This window comes from Gouania willdenowi, chromosome 7 (genome assembly GCF_900634775.1).
Source record: "Gouania willdenowi chromosome 7, fGouWil2.1, whole genome shotgun sequence".
NCBI classification, from domain to species: Eukaryota; Metazoa; Chordata; class Actinopteri; order Blenniiformes; family Gobiesocidae; genus Gouania; species Gouania willdenowi.
In genome coordinates this window covers 39,661,062-39,681,024 of record NC_041050.1, presented here as the reverse complement: position 1 = coordinate 39,681,024, position 19,963 = coordinate 39,661,062, and the positions used below count along the sequence as shown (strand labels likewise).

Sequence of the window (19,963 nt, the reverse complement as noted above, 5' to 3'; positions counted from 1 at the left end):
TCTTGTGGCATAAACTATGAAGAGTCCCCACAGAAACATTTATTTAGCGTCTCTACGCTGAAAATAATGACACTATGTCAGAGTTATCCAGACTTTGGCTCCATAATGTCGGTATGGGATACACACTTAGAACGTTTACGTTCACACCATATTGGATGGTATGTGAGGGATCTGTGGGCTAAGCTAATGGGCTAAGCTAATGGGCTAAGCTAATGATCTGACAGAATTCCTTTACAGAAAGTCCTTGTTTCTGCTTACAGGGGATACTATGGGGGGTGTCATGGCACTAACCACACCCCCACCACATTGTTCCCTCTTATTTCCTTGAGGCTAAATGATGAACTCTGTCAGGAGAACTGACCTGTTATTCAGAGGTAGTGGAGCATCATCCAATAAATGAACACATATCATTTCACGCAGCTTTCATCACAGTTTTTAACCATATTAGTGCACTTCCAATAGCTAACTACTCAGCCATGGCTCGTTTCTGCTGCTGACAACAGCTCTATCTGCACACAAGAAGCAGTTGCTAAGAAAAGTAATATTTAATCCTCTCGTAACATTTAACTACAAAACAAAAAGTACAACTAGAACTACACTTCCAACAATGTGAACACACCTGTTAGACCTCTACCTCCCACAATGCAACATTTCTTTAAAGAGACAGGCCATGCTGATCAAAATGAGCAAAATGGCGACTCCTTCTAGTTCCATGTGGTTTAGTACAGTACTTTGATTATTGGACTGTTTAACTCATTCAGTGCCAGCCAATTTTAAAAATTTCTAATTTTTAAAGACCTACATAATATTTTGTACTATGACAATCTGAATTCATCAGATTCACCAATACACCAGATTCTGAAAGATTAAAGTCTCTAATTACATCAGAAAAAATATTTAGTTTCAGGCTTGTTTCATTCTTCTGTAATCAGCTGTTGAATAGAGGAAAGTTTCACACAAATCACCAGTTTGTGACAAAAGCTGAGAAAATCTATTAGTGACTTTGAAGCAATTTTTTTTGCTTTAGTGACACCTCAACATTAGTTTAAAACTACAAAAACATCACTGAAACCAGGCTTGTCATGGTAAAATTATTATTATTTTACTATCTATGTCAGAGTTGAATGGTTTTCTTACTGTATTTTGGCGTTCCTCCAAGTCTCTCCCCGTTAGTTCCCACACACGCAACTTCCTCCTCATCCCAGACATGCCGAGTGTCAGCGCTCGCCCTGTTTTTTTGATCGTTGTATTTCACCATCGCCCCACTCTCAATAGTCCACTTAGTTCCACACATGCTCACGCCGAGTGTGAGCTTCACCAACAACTCGTGTCGCGACATTTTCTGTCTAGGGAGGGTTTCCTCTCCCTCTGAGCTCTGCTCATCAAAGGTGCTCTGCTGCCACCTACATGTCACCAGGTGGTCACTACATCATGGTACAAGCTCAACATTGACAGGAGAGCGTCGTCACACTGTCTCCTAGCAACCCCAGCCGAAAAACACAATTCACGTCTATAGACGTGCCATTCATAGACGTGAATGGCACACAATGAGTTAATAGCCGTACACGTGAGTATGATATATGTGGCTTCTGATCATGTTTGCTGATCCAGAACACAAAGGCTGTGACAACACTGGGCAGTAGTTGGACCTGACAGTGGAGAGTAGAACTATGTGAGGAATTTCCATCATCAAATAGGAGGACAGACAAGTTTAATCTAGCATTGTTAACCACGGAAAAGGAAAGACTGAATACACAATGGCCAGGTGAAAAGCTGGCAAAGGCTTGATCAAGGGCTTTAACTACACTATGGACTTATTTAGGATGACCATATTTTGACTTTCCAAAAAAGAGGACACTCGGGCCGACCTCAGCATATTGAAATTACTCCAGATTTTTTTTAATCTACCTTGTAACGGCAAAATACAATATAGTAAACTTTCTTAAAATCTCTCAATCATTGAAACAATGAGAAACATTTCCTCCTAGAAAAACAAAAAAACTCAAAGCTTACAGAACATTAAATAAATATTAAATATACACTTCAATAAATAACTGATAGTTTCCATCCCACGGTCCAATGCTGACTCAGCTTTATTCTGTCTGTTGTCATGGAGACAGAGGTGATGAGGTCTAGACCAGATGATGAAACTTTACCTTAACTTCCTACATTCTAAGGTTGGTTTTCTAATCTCTATCTGAACCTCCATGGAGGTTTGATCATCCAGGAGGATCTTCATCATGATATTTATTCATAAATCCACCAGTGTTTGGTCTCTTTTGATCCATCTTAGACTTTAGTCTCTTTTCTCTTTTCCTCATGTGATGATTTCATCAAAACAAAGAATAATTAATGATTCCGTCACATGTGAGTTAAATTACATTAATTACATGATACTACCTATAAAGAGCAACTTGTTAGCTTTCAGAAACTGGTAGAATTTCTCCGATTGAGCAAATATTAGCAGAGTTATGGTCATTTAAATAAAAGAGAAAATGTCTGGATAAATCAAGACGTATGGCCACCTTATATTTTAGCCATTTAATCTTGGTGCAGCATAGCTTCAGGCTAGCATTAGCCTACTAGTTCAGTTCCGCTACTACAGCCAAAATCAATTATTGTGGTTTGTACTATCATACTTTACATCTTATGTCATGCACTGACTTTCAGTGACCTGTAGTTTCCAGTTAGATTCCAAATGTAACCTGTGTTATTCTCTCTAATTCTGCCCTTGGTTTATACTTTTAAACATGAAAACGACACACGTGCGACAGTGTAACTGTTTGAGTGTGTTGTGCATAATAAATAAACAGTCATAACTTTAATCAGCCATTTCTAACACTATTCCTGTGTGTGTTTTCAGTCGGATTGTGTAAACTATGTGAAGATTGTGCACCATTACAACCGCACACACCTGTACGCCTGTGGAACAGGAGCCTTCCACCCTACCTGTGCTTTTGTAGAGGTGGGAAACAGGATGGAGGTAGGACGGAGCAACACCCACATCTGAGCCACAGTTACAGTCACACAAGTGTGTAGAGATTAGCTTATGATAAACAGACCTGATGTATAACCAAAGGTTTGCTTTATATTAGGATGTGTTCAGCCTTTTTCTGGAAGAATAACACATGTAGGGATAACTACAGTCTTTATAAGTATGGTACAGTAGTGAAGTTTAATGTGAGATTATAAGAAAAGACACGTTAGCCCCGCAAATATGTAGCAATATTAGGCTAAAATGTTCACTTTTGGAAAAGCTCAAACATTTGTACCACGATGGCAAACCAATGTTTCAATTGTAAAATTAAGTAACAATTAACAGTTAAGTAAAAATGTGAGTTTGATCACTACATATAATATATATATATATACATGAACACTTCATCAGATTAATGCTTATGCACACACCAGGATCACAATGGATATAATGTTCCTGAGAAATAAATGAAAATAAAAATATTAATTCATGTTTTGATGGGATTTAAATCAAATGGTTCACCCTTTTAAAAGGCCTCTTTGTCATACACAGTTGTTACTGGAAATAAATCATATTTTCACTTTTTCCATGTGTAAAGTGTTGTGGTGGCCATCTTATATCTGGCTCTGGATGTAATTTACAGTATAATAAGCTATTTCATGACAATCCTTGTCCCCAAAAACCTACATTTTACCACAAAGATCTTGTTTTTACATCTAACAGAACCAAAGTTATGATAAGACTGAAATTCACTGTACAGATGGCGGCCATCTTGGATCTTGCTCGAAGCACAATTTACGGTATTTTAAGATATATTATTAAATTATTTGATCATGTTTTTATGTCAAATAGAACCAAAGTTATGTGAAAATATCCAAATTGGCAATAATGACGGTGGCCATCTTGTATTTCTTGATTTTCAATGAGAACCATTGATTTACCAGCGTGTATCCCATTAGAAATAGATTCAGTACACTAAAAAAAACCATGTAGAAATCTTAATTCTTTCTTCCACCAGTGAACATGTTTTTAACAGATCTGCCTGGCTGTTCTGTACATTCGTTATAAACCTATGACTTCATTTAATTAAAAAGTAATTCATGTTAATTCATGAACATGATATACATATTTTTAGTTGTAAATAGGGAAGCAGAGATTATTTACAGACTTTTTGTTTTCATACCATAAGCTGTGATGATCTACCAACATTTTCAGAACAACCTAATGTGACCCAATAAAAACAGCTGCTATTGTCTTCTTCAGGACCACGTGTTTAGAATCGATCCTTCTAAGGTGGAGGACGGAAAAGGAAAGAGTCCATACGACCCTCGCCACAATGCTGCATCTGTGCTCGTCGGTAATTCAACAAAACACAACAATTTAGGATTAAAACGTCACAAACTTTTTGACTTCTACTATAACTCAGTTTTTTTTAATTGATTTATTTATTTATTTCGAGCATATAAATGATAACTTAAAATTTAAATAAAATAACAAAAATAACTACAAAACACTATTTTGCATCTTCAAGTTCTTACGTGTATCAGTTTACGTGAACGAAAATAGTCTGAAGAAGTATGAACTTATCTAGTCCTACCCCTTTGATTTTTACTAGATTATAACAAAGTCTCAATTTACTAACAATTTGAAAACTATATTGTAAATGAACAATTAATGCGATATAATACTCACAGAAACCATGCAATATTTGTTTTTTACATTAACCGTACATCCTTTACAAATATATCTACCATATCCCACAACTTTCTGCTCCAAAGAAATATTGATTATTTTTATTCTCTGATTAATTCAATGGATAATGTTTTGCAGGTGATGAGCTGTATGCAGGCGTGGCCACAGATTTAATGGGCCGAGACTTCACCATCTTCAGAAGTTTGGGCAAACGTCCTTCGATCCGGACAGAACAGCACGATTCACGCTGGCTCAATGGTGTGTTTGATTCTCATGAGCTTTTCTTTCACAGGTAAACTAAACACTTTGACTGATAATGTTCTGTTTCTGACTGCTTGACAGAACCAAAGTTTGTTGGCTCGTTTTGGGTCCCAGAGAGTGAAAACCCAGATGACGACAAGGTCTTTTTCTTCTTCCGGGAGACGGCGGTTGAAGCTCAAGGGTTGGGAAAGTCCACATATTCTCGTATTGGACAGTTGTGCAGGGTGATTACTTTACTCTACTATTTAAAGTAAATGTACAAAGGTTCCAAAACATTGTTTGCTCTGTAGTGTCTAATTCACATCTTCTCTTAATACAGAACGACATGGGAGGTCAGAGAAGTTTGGTCAACAAGTGGACGACATTCCTTAAGACTCGTCTGATCTGCTCAGTTCCAGGAGCTGATGGCAGTGACACGTACTTTGATGAGCTCCGTAGGTTCACTATATGTGCAATGTTTCTGAAGTGTCTGGGTTAACTAGGGTTTCATGTATGTAGTGTTGTGATGCATCTCTAAAAAATAAAATAAGAAATCAAACCTATTCAAGATTATTACGCAGGAACACTATCTAGGAGTGTGAGCATGGTAGTAGGGCAGTAATGGCAGTAATGGTGGTAGTAGGGCAGTAACGGCGGTAATGGTGGTAGTAGGGTAGTAACGGCAGTAATGGTGGTAGGAGGGCGGAAATGGTGGTAGGAGGGCAGTAATGGTGGTAGGAGGGCAGTAACGGCAGTAATGATGGTAGTAGGGCAGTAATGGTGGTAGTAGTGCAGTAATGGTGGTAGTAGGGCAGTAACGGCAGTAATGGTGGTAGGAGGGCGGTAATGGTGGTAGTAGGGCAGTAAAGGCAGTAATGGTGGTAGTAGGGCAGTAAAGGCAGTAATGGTGGTAGTAGGGTAGTAATTGTGGTAGTAGGGCAGTAATGGTGGTAGTAGGGTAGTAATGGCGGTAATGGTGGTAGTAGGGTAGTAATTGTGGTAGTAGGGTAGTAACGGCAGTAATGGTGGTAGTAGGGCAGCAAAGGCAGTAATGGTGGTAGTAGGGCAGTAATGGCGGTAATGGTGGTAGTAGGGTAGTAATGGCGGTAATGGTGGTAGTAGGGTAGTAATTGTGGTAGTAGGGCAGTAATGGTGGTAGTAGGGTAGTAATGGCGGTAATGGTGGTAGTAGGGTAGTAATGGCGGTAATGGTGGTAGTAGGGTAGTAATGGCGGTAATGGTGGTAGTAGGGTAGTAATGGCGGTAATGGTGGTAGTAGGGCAGTAATGGCAGTAATGGTGGTAGGAGGGCAGTAATGGCGGTAATGGTGGTAGGAGGGCAGTAATGGCGGTAATGGTGGTAGTAGGGTAGTAATGGCGGTAATGGTGGTAGTAGGGTAGTAATGGCGGTAATGGAGTAACGGTCATAGAAGCTTGAGTAAGTCCCTTAAGGTTTTGTGGCCACTTAAATCCCCAATTAGTTGCATGTTTGATAAAAAAAAAAAAAGCAGTACTAATAAGTTAACTATACATTACTTATTAGTTCTTGCTTTGGTTTCAAAGCACTTTGCAGTTTAGATAAAAAAAGGTTAAATTAAAATCGATGGAAGTACTGACTGTGATTAGGAAGACAAGTCAACAGTGATCATAACAAGAAAGGAAAAAACCTTGATAATAATTTACAATTTTAGAATGAGAATCTTTGTCAGTGTACTACGTTAAATTTGATTATGACTTAAATGAGAAAACACACCAACGACATTAAATAGATCCTCCACTGTTTTTACAAACGTGTCCTAAAACCATCTAAATGTCCTCATTAGTAGATCTATGTCTAACAAAACACAGTATTATGCACGATATTAGTTTAATTTCCTTTTAAAACCAGAACTACTTTGTAGTTTTAGAGCCTGTGTTCCTCCATCTTGAAATCATGTGACTGATGATGTCACACGGCCCCACTGCCTGTAAACATCTCATTGTTTTCTATTGGAGTGAAACATTCATCATTTAGTAGCTTTTTAGATCATTTTGCAGCTTTTTCAGTCAAAATAATAACTTGTGCTATTTTTGGTTGCTTGAAATAATCAGGAAAAGTTAAAGATATCAATGTTTACAGAAAGAGGATTTAAACCTGTTTTGACCTGACAAATAATCTATGACCGCAGGGGGCGACAGTTCCAACTCTGATGTTTGGTGGTAGACAATGAAGCAGAGAAGAAGAGCTCAGTGTGCTGACACGTTCTAGTGGCTGAAGTTAGCAAGTAATCATGGACTGTTGAAGGAGTCCCACCGAAAAAGTGGAAGTGTCGTCTTCTGTGGGAATGGAGATGTTGGAATACAGGTTTTAAAACTGTAAAGTAGTTCAATTTTTAAAAGTTAATGAAAGATATAAATCTTCTAATAAGGACATTTCAAATAATTTAGGCTACATTTGTAAAAACGGTGGAGGATTGATTTAACAATTAACAATTAAGAACCTGAAAGTTTAGTGACCATCATGACCCTCAGGTATCAGTAAAAACAAAAAGTCTCCTTTAGAAGTCTGGCATAGCCAAAAGGGTTTGATTATCTTTCTCTTAACCTTTCACCTTCAGATTACCACCACCTGACCTAAGTGTGTGTGTGTGTGTGTGTGTGTGTGTGTGTGTGTGTGTGTGTGTGTGTGTGTGTGTGTGTGTGTGTGTGTGTGTGTGTGTGTGTGTGTGTGTGTGTGTGTGTGTGTGTGTGTGTGTGTGTGTGTGTGTGTGTGTGTGTGTGTGCGTGTGTGTGTTGTTCGTCCTCAGGCGACGTGTTCCTGCTGCAGACAAGAGACAGAAAAAATCCTCTGATCTATACCGTCTTCTCCACTTCCAGGTCAGAATGTTTACTGTGTGTGTGTGTGTGTGTGTGTGTACCTAACCCAGCTCCCCCTGTCTCCCAGCAGCAGTGTGTTTAAAGGCTCAGCTGTGTGTCTCTACTCTATGAATGACATCCGGAGGGCCTTCCTGGGACCTTTTGCTCACAAAGAGGGGCCCAACTACCAGTGGGTCCCCTTCCAGGGAAAAGTGCCCTATCCCCGCCCAGGAATGGTATGTTTTTACTTTACCCACAACACCCCATCAATGGACTATTAGGAATGAAAACTCAGCACATGGACTTTTTAACATTTTTATGGCTTTTTATGTTATTATTTTTCATTAATGTCATGACAAAAACTATTCAAATGAATTATATAATAGATAATTATTAGTTGTTATGCTAAAAAAAATTAGACAAGTATAGTAATAGACAAACAACTGAAATCTAATACAATATATTGTTTATATACACATTTGTAAAAACAGTGGAGGATCCCTTTAAATAATACAATTTGACCATTTAAACAATACTTTTATATATATAAAAAAAGATGATATATACGATGCCTTTAAAAGTTATCACAATAGTTCTTTTTGCACAATTGTCTTAAATAGTACTTTGAAAGAAGTTTCCAGAAGTCATTTAGAGGTGGTTGCACATGCCCAATTCTGATCAATTATTATTATTTAGACCATTTGTCTGTCAGAGGAACATGATTTTTCTGCCTTCTGCACCAGTTTCATTTCAGTCAAAATGAACCACATCAAGGACAGACTGTAGATCGACCACGGTTGGTGCCACTGACAAAGATTATTGTGTTGTCAGCATAGAAGTGGTATACAGTCTGAGCTATTGTTTATGTAGATCATAAACAATAAAAAGCTTATTAATGATCTCTGGGGTAAAGCTTTTAGATGCTGACCCTGCAAACTGAACACATTGAGTTCCACCAAAGCACCAACTAATTGTGTGCTTTTAAAAAGCCAATTGTATGTAATGTACCTAATAAAATGTTGTGGCTTACCATATCAAAAGCCTTGGACTATTCATTAAACACAGTTGCACAATATTCAATACTCTCTGAAGCTCAGGGCTTCAGTAATGGCCTTTGGTTTATTCAATGGCTGCAGTGTTGGTGTCTGAAAGGTTTAGTTTAACCTGAATAATGACACTGACAGAGAAACAACATTACTGTTTCAAAATGCTTTCAGGAATTTGAGTTGTTTTGAAGGGTGGGATTAGAAATATCAGTCAGAGGTTGAGCATTAAAAGGTTTAAAGTATGGCTCTCTCCTTTTATCTGTTATTCTCCAACATTAAAAACTAGGATATCAGCATCAACAGGACTTTGAGTTTCCAAATTTCTGAGATTCTAGTGAAAAATGTCAGGCATATATTTTTAATAATATCTACAATTAAAATCAGATGGTGTGTTTAATCCGTTTAAGTCTCAGCCTGCTGTTTGCTGAGAATATTATCTGTATAATAATGAGATTTCCTTCTTCATATGTTTTTGTTGATCCTGACAAAATATATAAAGCCTTTGGTTTTGGTGGAAGATGCACGTTTTTGGTGTGAATTAATCAAACAATATAAAGGAAGAAGGGCATGCAGTGGTGTAGTGATTAGCCCTGGGGTGGACACGTGTCCTTTCTGTGTGTTTGCATGTTCTCCCTGTGCTTGACTGTGTGCTGACTTCCTCCTTTAATCCAAACACATGACTGTTAGGTGGTTTGGAGTCTGTGAGTTGCCTGTAGGTGTGAGTGTTTGTCTGTGTGGACTGGTGCGCTGTCCAGGGTGTACCCCTGCGTAACACCCAATGAGAGCCGGAAAAAGGCACCAGTAGACCCACGCAACTCTGAAAAAAGGAGCAAGTGGGTCAAAAATCGAATGGATGGATATAAAGGAATATCAGTAACACTTTAATTGAAGTTTTATACATAAAGGCCAACATTATGCTGTGATTATTATGACATGACACCTGTCATTAGCATGAATACGGTGTCATAAAGGCTGTGATTTGTTACCCTAACCCTACGGACCTCCTCTAACTCTACCTACCCATAACTCTACCTAGCCCACTAACTCTACCTAGTCCATTAACTCTACCTAGTCCACTAACTCTACCTAGCCCACTAACTCTACCTAGCCCACTAACTCTACCTAGTCCACTAACTCTACCTAGTCCACTAACTCTACCTAGCCCATTAACTCTACCTAGCCCACTAACTCTACCTAGTCCACTAACTCTACCTAGTCCACTAACTCTACCTTGTCCACTAACTCTACCTAGTCCACTAACTCTACCTAGCCCACTAACTCTACCTAGCCCACTAACCCTACCTAGCCCACTAACTCTACCTAGTCCACTAACTCTACCTAGTCCACTAACTCTACCTAGTCCATTAACTCTACCTAGTCCATTAACTCTACCTAGTCCATTAACTCTACCTAGTCCACTAACTCTACCTAGCCCATTAACTCTACCTAGCCCACTAACTCTACCTAGCCCACTAACTCTACCTAGCCCACTAACTCTACCTAGTCCATTAACTCTACCTAGCCCACTAACTCTACCTAGTCCATTAACTCTACCTAGTCCATTAACTCTACCTAGCCCACTAACTCTACCTAGTCCACTAACTCTACCTAGCCCATTAACTCTACCTAGCCCACTAACTCTACCTAGTCCATTAACTCTACCTAGTCCATTAACTCTACCTAGCCCACTAACTCTACCTAGTCCATTAACTCTACCTAGTCCATTAACTCTACCTAGCCCACTAACTCTACCTAGCCCACTAACTCTACCTAGCCCATTAACTCTACCTAGCCCATTAACTCTACCTAGCCCACTAACTCTACCTAGTCCATTAACTCTACCTAGCCCACTAACTCTACCTAGCCCACTAACTCTACCTAGCCCATTAACTCTACCTAGCCCACTAACTCTACCTAGTCCATTAACTCTACCTAGCCCACTAACTCTACCTAGCCCACTAACTCTACCTAGCCCATTAACTCTACCTAGCCCACTAACTCTACCTAGCCCACTAACTCTACCTAGCCCATTAACTCTACCTAGCCCACTAACTCTACCCACCCATAGCCCTAACCGCTAACTAACCACTAGATCCCTCCACCTAACCCAAAAATGTCAACATAGCTCCAAAGATGTCATAATTTAGCAAACAGCACTTAATGACACCCTTCATAACACCTTATTCATGCTAATGACAGATAATGTTAGCCTTATGTATAAAATTAAAGTGTTACTGGAAGATCTGTAGTGTTCTGATTAACCAGAAGCTACAGTATAAAAGTTTGCACACTTAGACTTATTTATTGAAGAAAACAAAACTAAACCCTGAGAAGTAAACATGTAAAATATAATTTAAGATTTAGAAAAGAATGTATTTCTGTAAATATCCCAGTACTGGAATTGTAATGAGAATGAGTAATCTCTAAGAACCTTCACAACATAATGGATTTCATTTTTATTCTTTATTAAATGTAAACCTGTCAATGTCAGCCCGAGTTCTCTTCCATGGGTTTATGAGATAGAAACATAGTTTTTAGGCAGTTTTGTAATAAATTTAAATGAAAACATGAACCACTCTCTCACTCAGTGCCCAAGCAAGACGTTTGGCAGCTTTGAGTCGACTAAAGGTTTCCCTGATGACGTCATCCAGTTCGCCCGTCACCACCCTCTGATGTACAACCCTGTGTACCCCATGACCCGCCGCCCTATCTTTGTCAGAACCAACGTGGATTATAGTTTTACACAGATCGCTGTGGACAGAGTTAACGCCGCTGACGGACAGTACGACGTCATGTTCATCGGAACAGGTGAGTTAGCTGCTCGTTTCTCTCACGTTAAAGTGTGAGAAGTTAATGATTAATTCATGAAACTGATTTATTTTGTGTTTTAGACCAAGGGACAGTACTAAAGGTGATAAATGTCCCCAAGGAGAGCTGGAACAACAAGGAGGAGCTTCTACTGGAGGAGCTGGAGGTCTTTAAAGTAAGAATTAATAGTTTGTATAACTTAGCTTAAAATGACCCTTTCTGATGCATCTGCTCTTCTTCTTCTTCCTAGGATGCCTCTTCTATAATCAATATGCAGATTTCCTCAAAGCGGGTATGTTTTCTACTTGATAGAATCCATAATAGATGGTCTGGGATGTTTTCACAAAGAAAAGTTCCATGATTCTCAAAGAGAAAAACACACTTTTCATTGAATTTAAATGGTTGGAATGAAATTAATGCATTATGCATGAAACTTTCTTAAGAACAAACTCCCATTTACTGTACTTTATAAATCATAGGGCGTCAGTTTGTTTTAAAAAGTGGGCGTGACAATTACTATAATTGCTTTTACTTCAGGTCACTAGCCCAGGTCTGTGGGACATTTTTATATTGTTTTACCTCAAAATATGCAAATTAATGATATTTTTGACTATCATTAATTGGGAAGTAGTGAAAATACGATGAAATTAATTTAGATTAAATTATTTAATCTATATTCCAAAACAATCTTTCTTTAAAAACAAATCAAAAACATGTATGTAAAAGTTTCTGGAAATATTGATTTATTTTTTGGACTTCAGTAGAAAGTGGAACATTTCATAATATTCATATTATAAATATATTACTATATTTTATGTTTGTGTTGAGAAATGTTTCCAAAACAAATAAACTTAGTGTTACCAAATACCTTGTAAATAAAATATATGTGTGATGGTGCGTCTACATGTTGAGAAAACGTGACACCCATGTATAAATCACACTAGTTGATGTTTGTCATGTATTTCTCTTCACAGCAACAGCTGTACGTTGGCTCTGACACAGGAATAGCTCAGATTCCTCTTCACCGCTGCAGCGTGTACGGTAAGGCCTGTGCTGAGTGCTGCCTGGCCAGAGATCCGTACTGTGCGTGGGACGGAACATCGTGCACTCGCTACCTACCAAACACCAAGAGGTCTGTGACACATTAATCATTTTATAAATGCTGAATATCGGATGAATAACTTGTAAAAACCATTTCAGACGTTTCCGTCGTCAGGATGTGAGGAACGGAGATCCCAACACGCTTTGTTCTGGAGGTAAATGAGTCTCAAACCATTGAAGTACAACTATGATTTATATTAATGATGGATAAAAAATATTAGACAACAGAGGAGAGTCAGGACTGTAACTAGGGTTGGGCATCGAGCATTGATTGGTCCCAGGAATAACTTTCAGATTCTCCAGGAATTGTTAAAAATTTTACATTTCACCGGAAGTGTTTGCGTTACCGAGCAACCATGAACACTGTGCAGCAGATAATTGACTTTATAAATAACAGTTTAATATAATTGCTATGCAAATTACAATTCTAATGTAATTAAACACAACCCTGTGAAACCATGTTACAGTTCTATGTCTTACATACATAGTTAATTATTAAAATATGTTTCATATCAAGTTTTCCTGTCAGTTCTCGAAGATTATTTTACAATTAAAATGAATATAAATCTAGGGGTATACTGACAGAACAAAGGCTCAGACGCCCACAGGAAAAATATTAATACCCATATTTTCATTGATTAGGAAGCCTAACAATGTAACCAAGAGATGAGAAACTATTTATATGATAGATAATATTTATTAGTGTATTTTACAGATGATTGAAGACATGGGTCAAACTGACCCATTAGCATTACAGATGCTAACAGAAGGCTAACACAAGGGGAAGGCTAAATTTCATGGGATTTTTTATTAAAGGCTTAGGAATTGTAATTGAACTTTAGTAATTGAGAATGTAATTGTGATTGATTTTCAGAGGAAAGATAATAATAGTAAAGTAATTGTAATTGAAAAAAACGCAGGTCAACGTAATTTTAATTGAGTTGCAATATTAGATGGATAATTGAATATGTAATTGTAATTTTAAAATGTAATTGACCCCAACCGTGCCTGCAGCATCACACACTGTGGTGTGGAAAGGTGTTTTCATGAGGTTTTCAAAAATAAAGCTCTCGTGAAAAGTAAATTGATCATATTTATATTCAGGTTCTTAGATTTGATATTTACTGTATATACTGCAGAAACACCTCTGGTTAGCTGCTCATTTAAAACACGTCGACTTTTTTTGACCATTTCTCCTAAAAGAATCGGAACCGGAATCGTTGAAATTCCTGCGATGCCCAACTCTAACTGTAACACAGCGGTTTGTCTAAGTCGTACAAAAGCCTCCATTGGACTCACAGAGACTCTTGGAATCTGACGTCTCACTGCAACAATGCTAAAGAGTCCGTGACCCCACCCCCCTCACCCCCCCCCACCCCCATAGACCACAATTCCTCAGTTCTCCTCCTTTCCTTATTTTCTGCTACATAATCACACTGAGTGATGCCATTTACAACATGGCACAAGCTAAGTTGTATAAGTTGAAAAGGTCAAAGCAATTATCTGTATTGAGGGGGTCCATCTGTGTGCAAAATGTTAGTTACAGCAATGACTCGTCAATGCACGCCTATTGATGATGCAAATTAATTCCCTGCACTCATCAGTGGAAATGTTGAAGGACTAAACTGGGAAGGGCTGTGGGCTGAATTTAGTGCCTCAGAGAGTTGGTTCTGGTAGTTTAAGCCTTATAAACTGTATTTAATAGATTTTAATTACAGGTGTGTTAAAATGTCTGTTTATCCTCAAACAGCTCCACAAACCACAGGTTTGACACCAGCTGTTGTGACCACTTTGGCCTGTTTATTGTAACCTTCACTGCATTCATTTTAGGCTTTAGTTCACATTAATGGTTTTGGGCAACATTTCATACTTTGTTCAGAAATAATCCACATTCTTTCTGCCAAGTCTTTGGTTTATTTGGTTATTGGGGTCAAGATCCATTAATGTTGACCTTATTCTACTTTGCCACAAAGAAGTAGTCAACATCTTGAATCTTGCAGTGCTGTACGGGGCAAAAGACTCGCTCCAATCACACAAAGATGAATACACACTACAATTAATTTAAGCACTGTTTATTTTCTCACACCTGAAGAAAAACCAATGCACACAAGAACAAAACAAACCAAATTCTAACACATGACAAGCCTTAAATGTCAAATGAGAAAATGTGTTAAGCATGTGTAGCAAACAAAGATAACAGAGTCTGGCTCCTGGTCCAGCACCGTTTCACAAGTCTGGAGTGAAGATCTGATTGGCCAGTGTAGGGTTGAAGTTCTGCTGGGCAGATTGTGGGAGGTTGGCAATGATTGGAAGGTTGTGCGAGGAGAGTCAGCGTGTTGACATGTTTGGATGGTGGGAGTTGCGAGTTTCAGATGTCAGTCAGCTCGCACAGTAGTTGGCGCTGCCAACCAGGGAGATGTTGCACCGCTGTGAAGTTGGTGAGTTTTCAGTTGGTGCTCAGCCTGCTGAAGGCTAACACGCACACGTTAATACCATTAGGAACGTCTTCCTAAAAGGTACCGTTGAAAACGCCTGGTAACTGACAACCACAGCGTGTCCCAAGAACTCCGACAGACACGTAAATTACATAAGTGGAGTACCTACCACTTACTGGTTTGAGTATGCGTGCAGAAATCCCCAAAGGATGTGATCCATTCTGCCGGTTTTTTCCAAAACTCAATGACTAAATTTGACCTTTTTAAAAAACTTTAAATTTACCTACCCTTGAATTTTGATTTTTTTTTCTCAGCATCTCATCCCAACGTCATATAACGTTCTTTTTTGGGCTAAATCTGGTCGGTCCTTCTCATCCACAATTTACCGGTATCTGTCAAAACTGGTCAAAATTTAGTCTGAATAAAGTCTGCTTGATTGGATGTCATTGGATCAACCAACTTTGTCCAATTTTAGCCCAGTTATCGTTGTTGAAATGGGTTGTTATTAAACCGTCCAACGTAGTCCAATTTTAACCAAGTGTAGTCGTAGAAATTGAGTTGCTATTGGTCCGTTCAACTTGGTCCAGATTCAGCACATTTTGTCGAAGTGTGGCCAAAAAATAGTAATTGGAAATAGGACTTCACATTCGGGGTAAGAAGCCCAACAATTTTTACCCTTTTGTTTGGACTAATTTGTACCAAATTAGCCAAAAAATAAGAAGAAAAGGGAATGTAACAACTTCAAACATAACAGCTCACAAACATAAATCAAAAATACAAATCTGATCCTGGTACAAGTTATTGCAAAGGTTCCCACAATTAGGCATTACATTTAATGGACTAACTAAATTCATATTGAGTGCATAGTAGTACGACCAGAAAAATACTGCTTTTCACCTTTCATTTTTCTACCAAATTTGGACGTTTTTAGACAAATTACATCTTGAGTCATTTGACTCAAATGAAACAGATAATGTAGTGACTCTAACCAGTGGAATCTATCAGACACTGCTAAATGTGTCCCTCTGCTGCCCCCTGCAGACCACCATAAGCACCGTGTGACAGAGAGGAAGTTGTTTGGAGTGGATGGAAGCAGCACTTTCTTAGAGTGCATCCCCAAGTCCCTCCAGGCTAGAGTCACCTGGACCTTCCAGAAACATCCTCAGAACCCAAGAGAAGAGGTAAGACAGACAGAAATTATTGAATTATCTAGCTCAAAGATTGAGGAACAAAAATATATAAATATGTGTTTAAAGTACAGTTTATTTGTATAAGTATTACACTTACAACCAAAAAGATTCCAGAGTAAAATGTATACGGCGGTTTTGGTTTGGTAAATTCTGGTTTCTATTTTACTAAATCGGTGTTACATCACAAAGGATTAGATCAGGGTTTTTCAACCTTGGCATTGTGACCCCATGTGTGGTCACCTGGAAATAAAATGGGGTCGATTGTAATAATAAAAATAAATAAATAAAAACTGATTAAAATTATATTTTTACAGAGAGGCAGAAAGCTCAGAGCTTAAATAATAATTGTTTTCAAATTAAAATACAACACACAATTATAAACAACTGTATTCTATACTTTCACTTTCTCAAATATAAACCTAGTTAAAATAAAATGCAGTATAAAAGTATCTGAGCTGGCACTTAATGTTACTTTGTGCACTAATCCTGGCTACCCTGTATTTGTAACGCAGTATAACAAACATGATCGAAAAACTAATTTTAAAGAGAAAAAAAATGTGATTTCATGAAATTTTTTATATAAAAATGGGGTCATGACCCAAAAAAGGTTGGGAACCACTGTTTTAGAAACTCATTTTCTGTCCTTGTTGCTTCCAGGTACGTCTGGACGAGCGCATCATCCACACAGACCGAGGACTTCTGATCCGTCGCGTCCTAAAGAGAGACGTGGGCCTGTACCAGTGCCACGCCATGGAGCACGGCTTCACCCAAACTCTACTCAGCATCACCTTAGAAGTCGTACCTTCAACCTCCACTTCCAATGTACCTTCTAATGCTCCGGTGCGATTGGACCCCCGTAGCGGAGGTGGGAGTCCAATGACCAATCAGAAGCTGTGGTACAGGGACTTCATGCAGCTGGTGGACCACCCCAACCTCAGCACCGTCGACCAGATCTGCGAGCAGGTTTGGGCTCGTAAGAACTCCGGTGGTGGCCAGGGGGAGAAGAGCTTTCCTTCTCCGGGGAAGGACGTCCCACCTGCCAGTCCCGTGGTTCGCCCTGCCAACAAGAAGTGGAAACACCTCCAGGAGATCAGAAAGGGGCGGAACCGGCGAACCCACGACGGGAAACCGAACCCTCGAACGCCACGCAGTGCAGGGGAGTAAAAAGATCAGAAGAAAGTTACGTTGACTGATGTTAGCGAAGAAGAGGAGGCAGATGGGAGACGTTTATACACCACTCCTCCTCTGTTGTGTATATTTCCTCTGGATGCCCTCACTACTACATGGTACCCCAACCCTCCAGTTGAGCCCCTGCATGTACTGCCTTACTGCCCACTTTGATTCTGCACGGTTCCTTTGACTCTTTCCACTGGACCATTGAACATACGTACCAGCAGGTACCACCTGACCACTAGCTGTGTTTCCATTACCTTTAGAAATGTGCAAAAGCTAAATATCTCAATAAAAACTGATAATGGGAACACCTGCATTTTGAAAAAACACAAACATTTTGCTAAAAAGGAGACATTTGTGGTAAAAGCGCTATGGAAACACTTTTTCCACAAACACGTCACAGGGCGTGACGTACATGGTCACATGACCACTTCTCTCTGAGAAAACATGACGCGGTACGTGTGGACAGAAGAGGAGACCGGGACATTTCTTAGCGTCATACTTTAAAATGATTAGTGTTACATTAAACATGGAACAATCTTTGAATGCAGAGTGTTCTAAGGAGGTTTGGAACGTTCCTACAGAGAACTCTCACAGGATGAAATTTCACCAGAGTTACCAGGCTCCTCCCCCAAAACAACCTTCAATGGGAACACATTCAAAGCACAACTATACACTTGTCGACATTTAGAAATATAGCTTTTAATTTGTGTAAATGTGTAAAGGAAACACAGCTACTGTCTGTGAATGGAAGTTAGGTTGATACGCACGGGACAGCACCACACTACTAATGGGTTTAAAAATGAGATTTATTGTTTGTTTTTTATTCTTTCTTGTGTAAAATGAACTGAAGTGTTATGCACTACAGAGAGCAGAGGGACGCGTGATGACAACTGGAATATAAAACAAGACTATAACTGGAAACACTGGATGGAGAAGGACGAACAAAAGAACTTTTCTGCATCAAACATCCACTCACTTCACTGTTTGTGATACGCTGTTAGGTTTTGTTTTAGTTTCTCGTGCACATCAAGGCCTGTGTCACAGAACGATGTAGTTGGGCACAGATCATGAACAGGTTTGTAGAGATAATTGCTTTTCTGAGTGCAAACCACAACAGAAATTGTGAAAGCTATTGTTACATTTCTTAATATAAGACAAAGTAGAGTTTTAAGGCATAGAAAAAAAAAAGCAGCTTAAAGGGATCCTTCACTGTCTGTTTTTACAAATGTGGCCTAAAACCTTGAAATGTCCTTATTAGAGCATCTAGGTCTAACAAAACACATTATTTTACACCATATTTACTTAAATGAGACTACCACCAGTTGTAAAACCTGTATTCTGTTGAAGACGCACAAACCCTGAAGTCCTTTTGGGTGCGAGTTCTTCAACAGTCAGTGATTTACTCTCTAACTTCAGCCACCGGAGCGTGTCAGCGCACTGTTTAATGGAGAGTAAAGGTCCCTGAGGAGAGCTCTTCTTCTCTGCTTCATTGTCTACTACCAAATCGCAGAGTGGAAACTGTCACCCCCTGCAGACACAGATTATTTTTCAGGTCACAAACATTTTTATCCTCTTTCGTAAACCAAATGTGTCAAACTCAAGGCCCAGGGGCCAAATCCAGCCCTTTGAAGAATTAAATTTGGCCCGCTCGTGAAAGTAAAAATGATAGAAAAAACCTGAAACATTTTGTAAATTACTAACTAATTCATTTGTAGATATCTCAGTCCTCCAAACACAACAAGTCTAACACACAAGAACTCTACATTTTTCTAAAATCCAGCAATTTTTTCTCAAATTATTTCATAAAATTTACCAAAATTCCCAAAATTGTGGATATTTAAGTGAAGATACTGTAGGGACTGATACATTCACATTTATCATTTATACGTGAAGGTGCAAACCAGCACACATTAACATTGAATCTGCTGTTTGTGGCCCACTTAAGGTCAAACTGGTCCGTATTTGGCCCCTGAACTAAAACGAGTTGGACACCCCTGCGGTAAATCAAAGAGGTTTACATCAACATCTTTAACTTTTCCTGATTATTTAGAGATTCCAAAAGCAGCACAAGTTATTATTGAGTGAAAAAGCTGCTAATTTATCTAAAAATCAGGCTGAATGTTTCACTTCAATAGAAAACAATAGGATGTTTACAGGCAGTGGGGCCGTGTGACATCATCAATCACATGATTTCAAGATGGAGGAACAAGGCTCTAAAACTGTAAAGTTTTTTGTTATACAAAGATCTACTAATAAGGACATTTAGAAGGTTTTACGACACATTTGTAAAAACAGTGGAGAATCCTTTTAAAATGAAATATTTAAGTTTAATGTTGCATCATCTGCAGTTAACGTTGTTTTCTTTTCTTTTTTAAAGCTTCTGCATTTTGTTCAAACATAAAAAGGTCTGATGACAGTTTAGATGAGATGTGGGTGGTGATGGATGGGAATGAGGAGGAAGTTTC

The 19,963-nt window shown here is 38.8% G+C and overlaps 1 protein-coding gene across 4 annotated transcripts in view; it reads left to right on the top strand.

Annotated features, from left to right (window-relative positions):
- Positions 1–18,729, top strand: part of sema3b (sema domain, immunoglobulin domain (Ig), short basic domain, secreted, (semaphorin) 3B) — a 92,031-nt gene extending 73,302 nt beyond the window's left edge. For all 4 annotated transcript variants that reach the window (XM_028453952.1, XM_028453953.1, XM_028453956.1 and 1 more), the window contains 14 exons: positions 2,864–2,983; positions 4,241–4,334; positions 4,808–4,927; positions 5,012–5,154; positions 5,250–5,364; positions 7,694–7,763; positions 7,834–7,978; positions 11,377–11,596; positions 11,680–11,771; positions 11,847–11,888; positions 12,571–12,728; positions 12,797–12,852; positions 16,174–16,313; positions 16,980–18,729. In XM_028453952.1, coding sequence (XP_028309753.1) covers positions 2,864–2,983; positions 4,241–4,334; positions 4,808–4,927; positions 5,012–5,154; positions 5,250–5,364; positions 7,694–7,763; positions 7,834–7,978; positions 11,377–11,596; positions 11,680–11,771; positions 11,847–11,888; positions 12,571–12,728; positions 12,797–12,852; positions 16,174–16,313; positions 16,980–17,486 — 2,022 coding nt within the window. In that variant the 3' untranslated portion in view covers positions 17,487–18,729. The remainder of the gene's footprint in view (positions 1–2,863; positions 2,984–4,240; positions 4,335–4,807; positions 4,928–5,011; positions 5,155–5,249; positions 5,365–7,693; positions 7,764–7,833; positions 7,979–11,376; positions 11,597–11,679; positions 11,772–11,846; positions 11,889–12,570; positions 12,729–12,796; positions 12,853–16,173; positions 16,314–16,979) is intronic.
- The last annotated feature ends 1,234 nt before the right edge of the window (positions 18,730–19,963 follow it).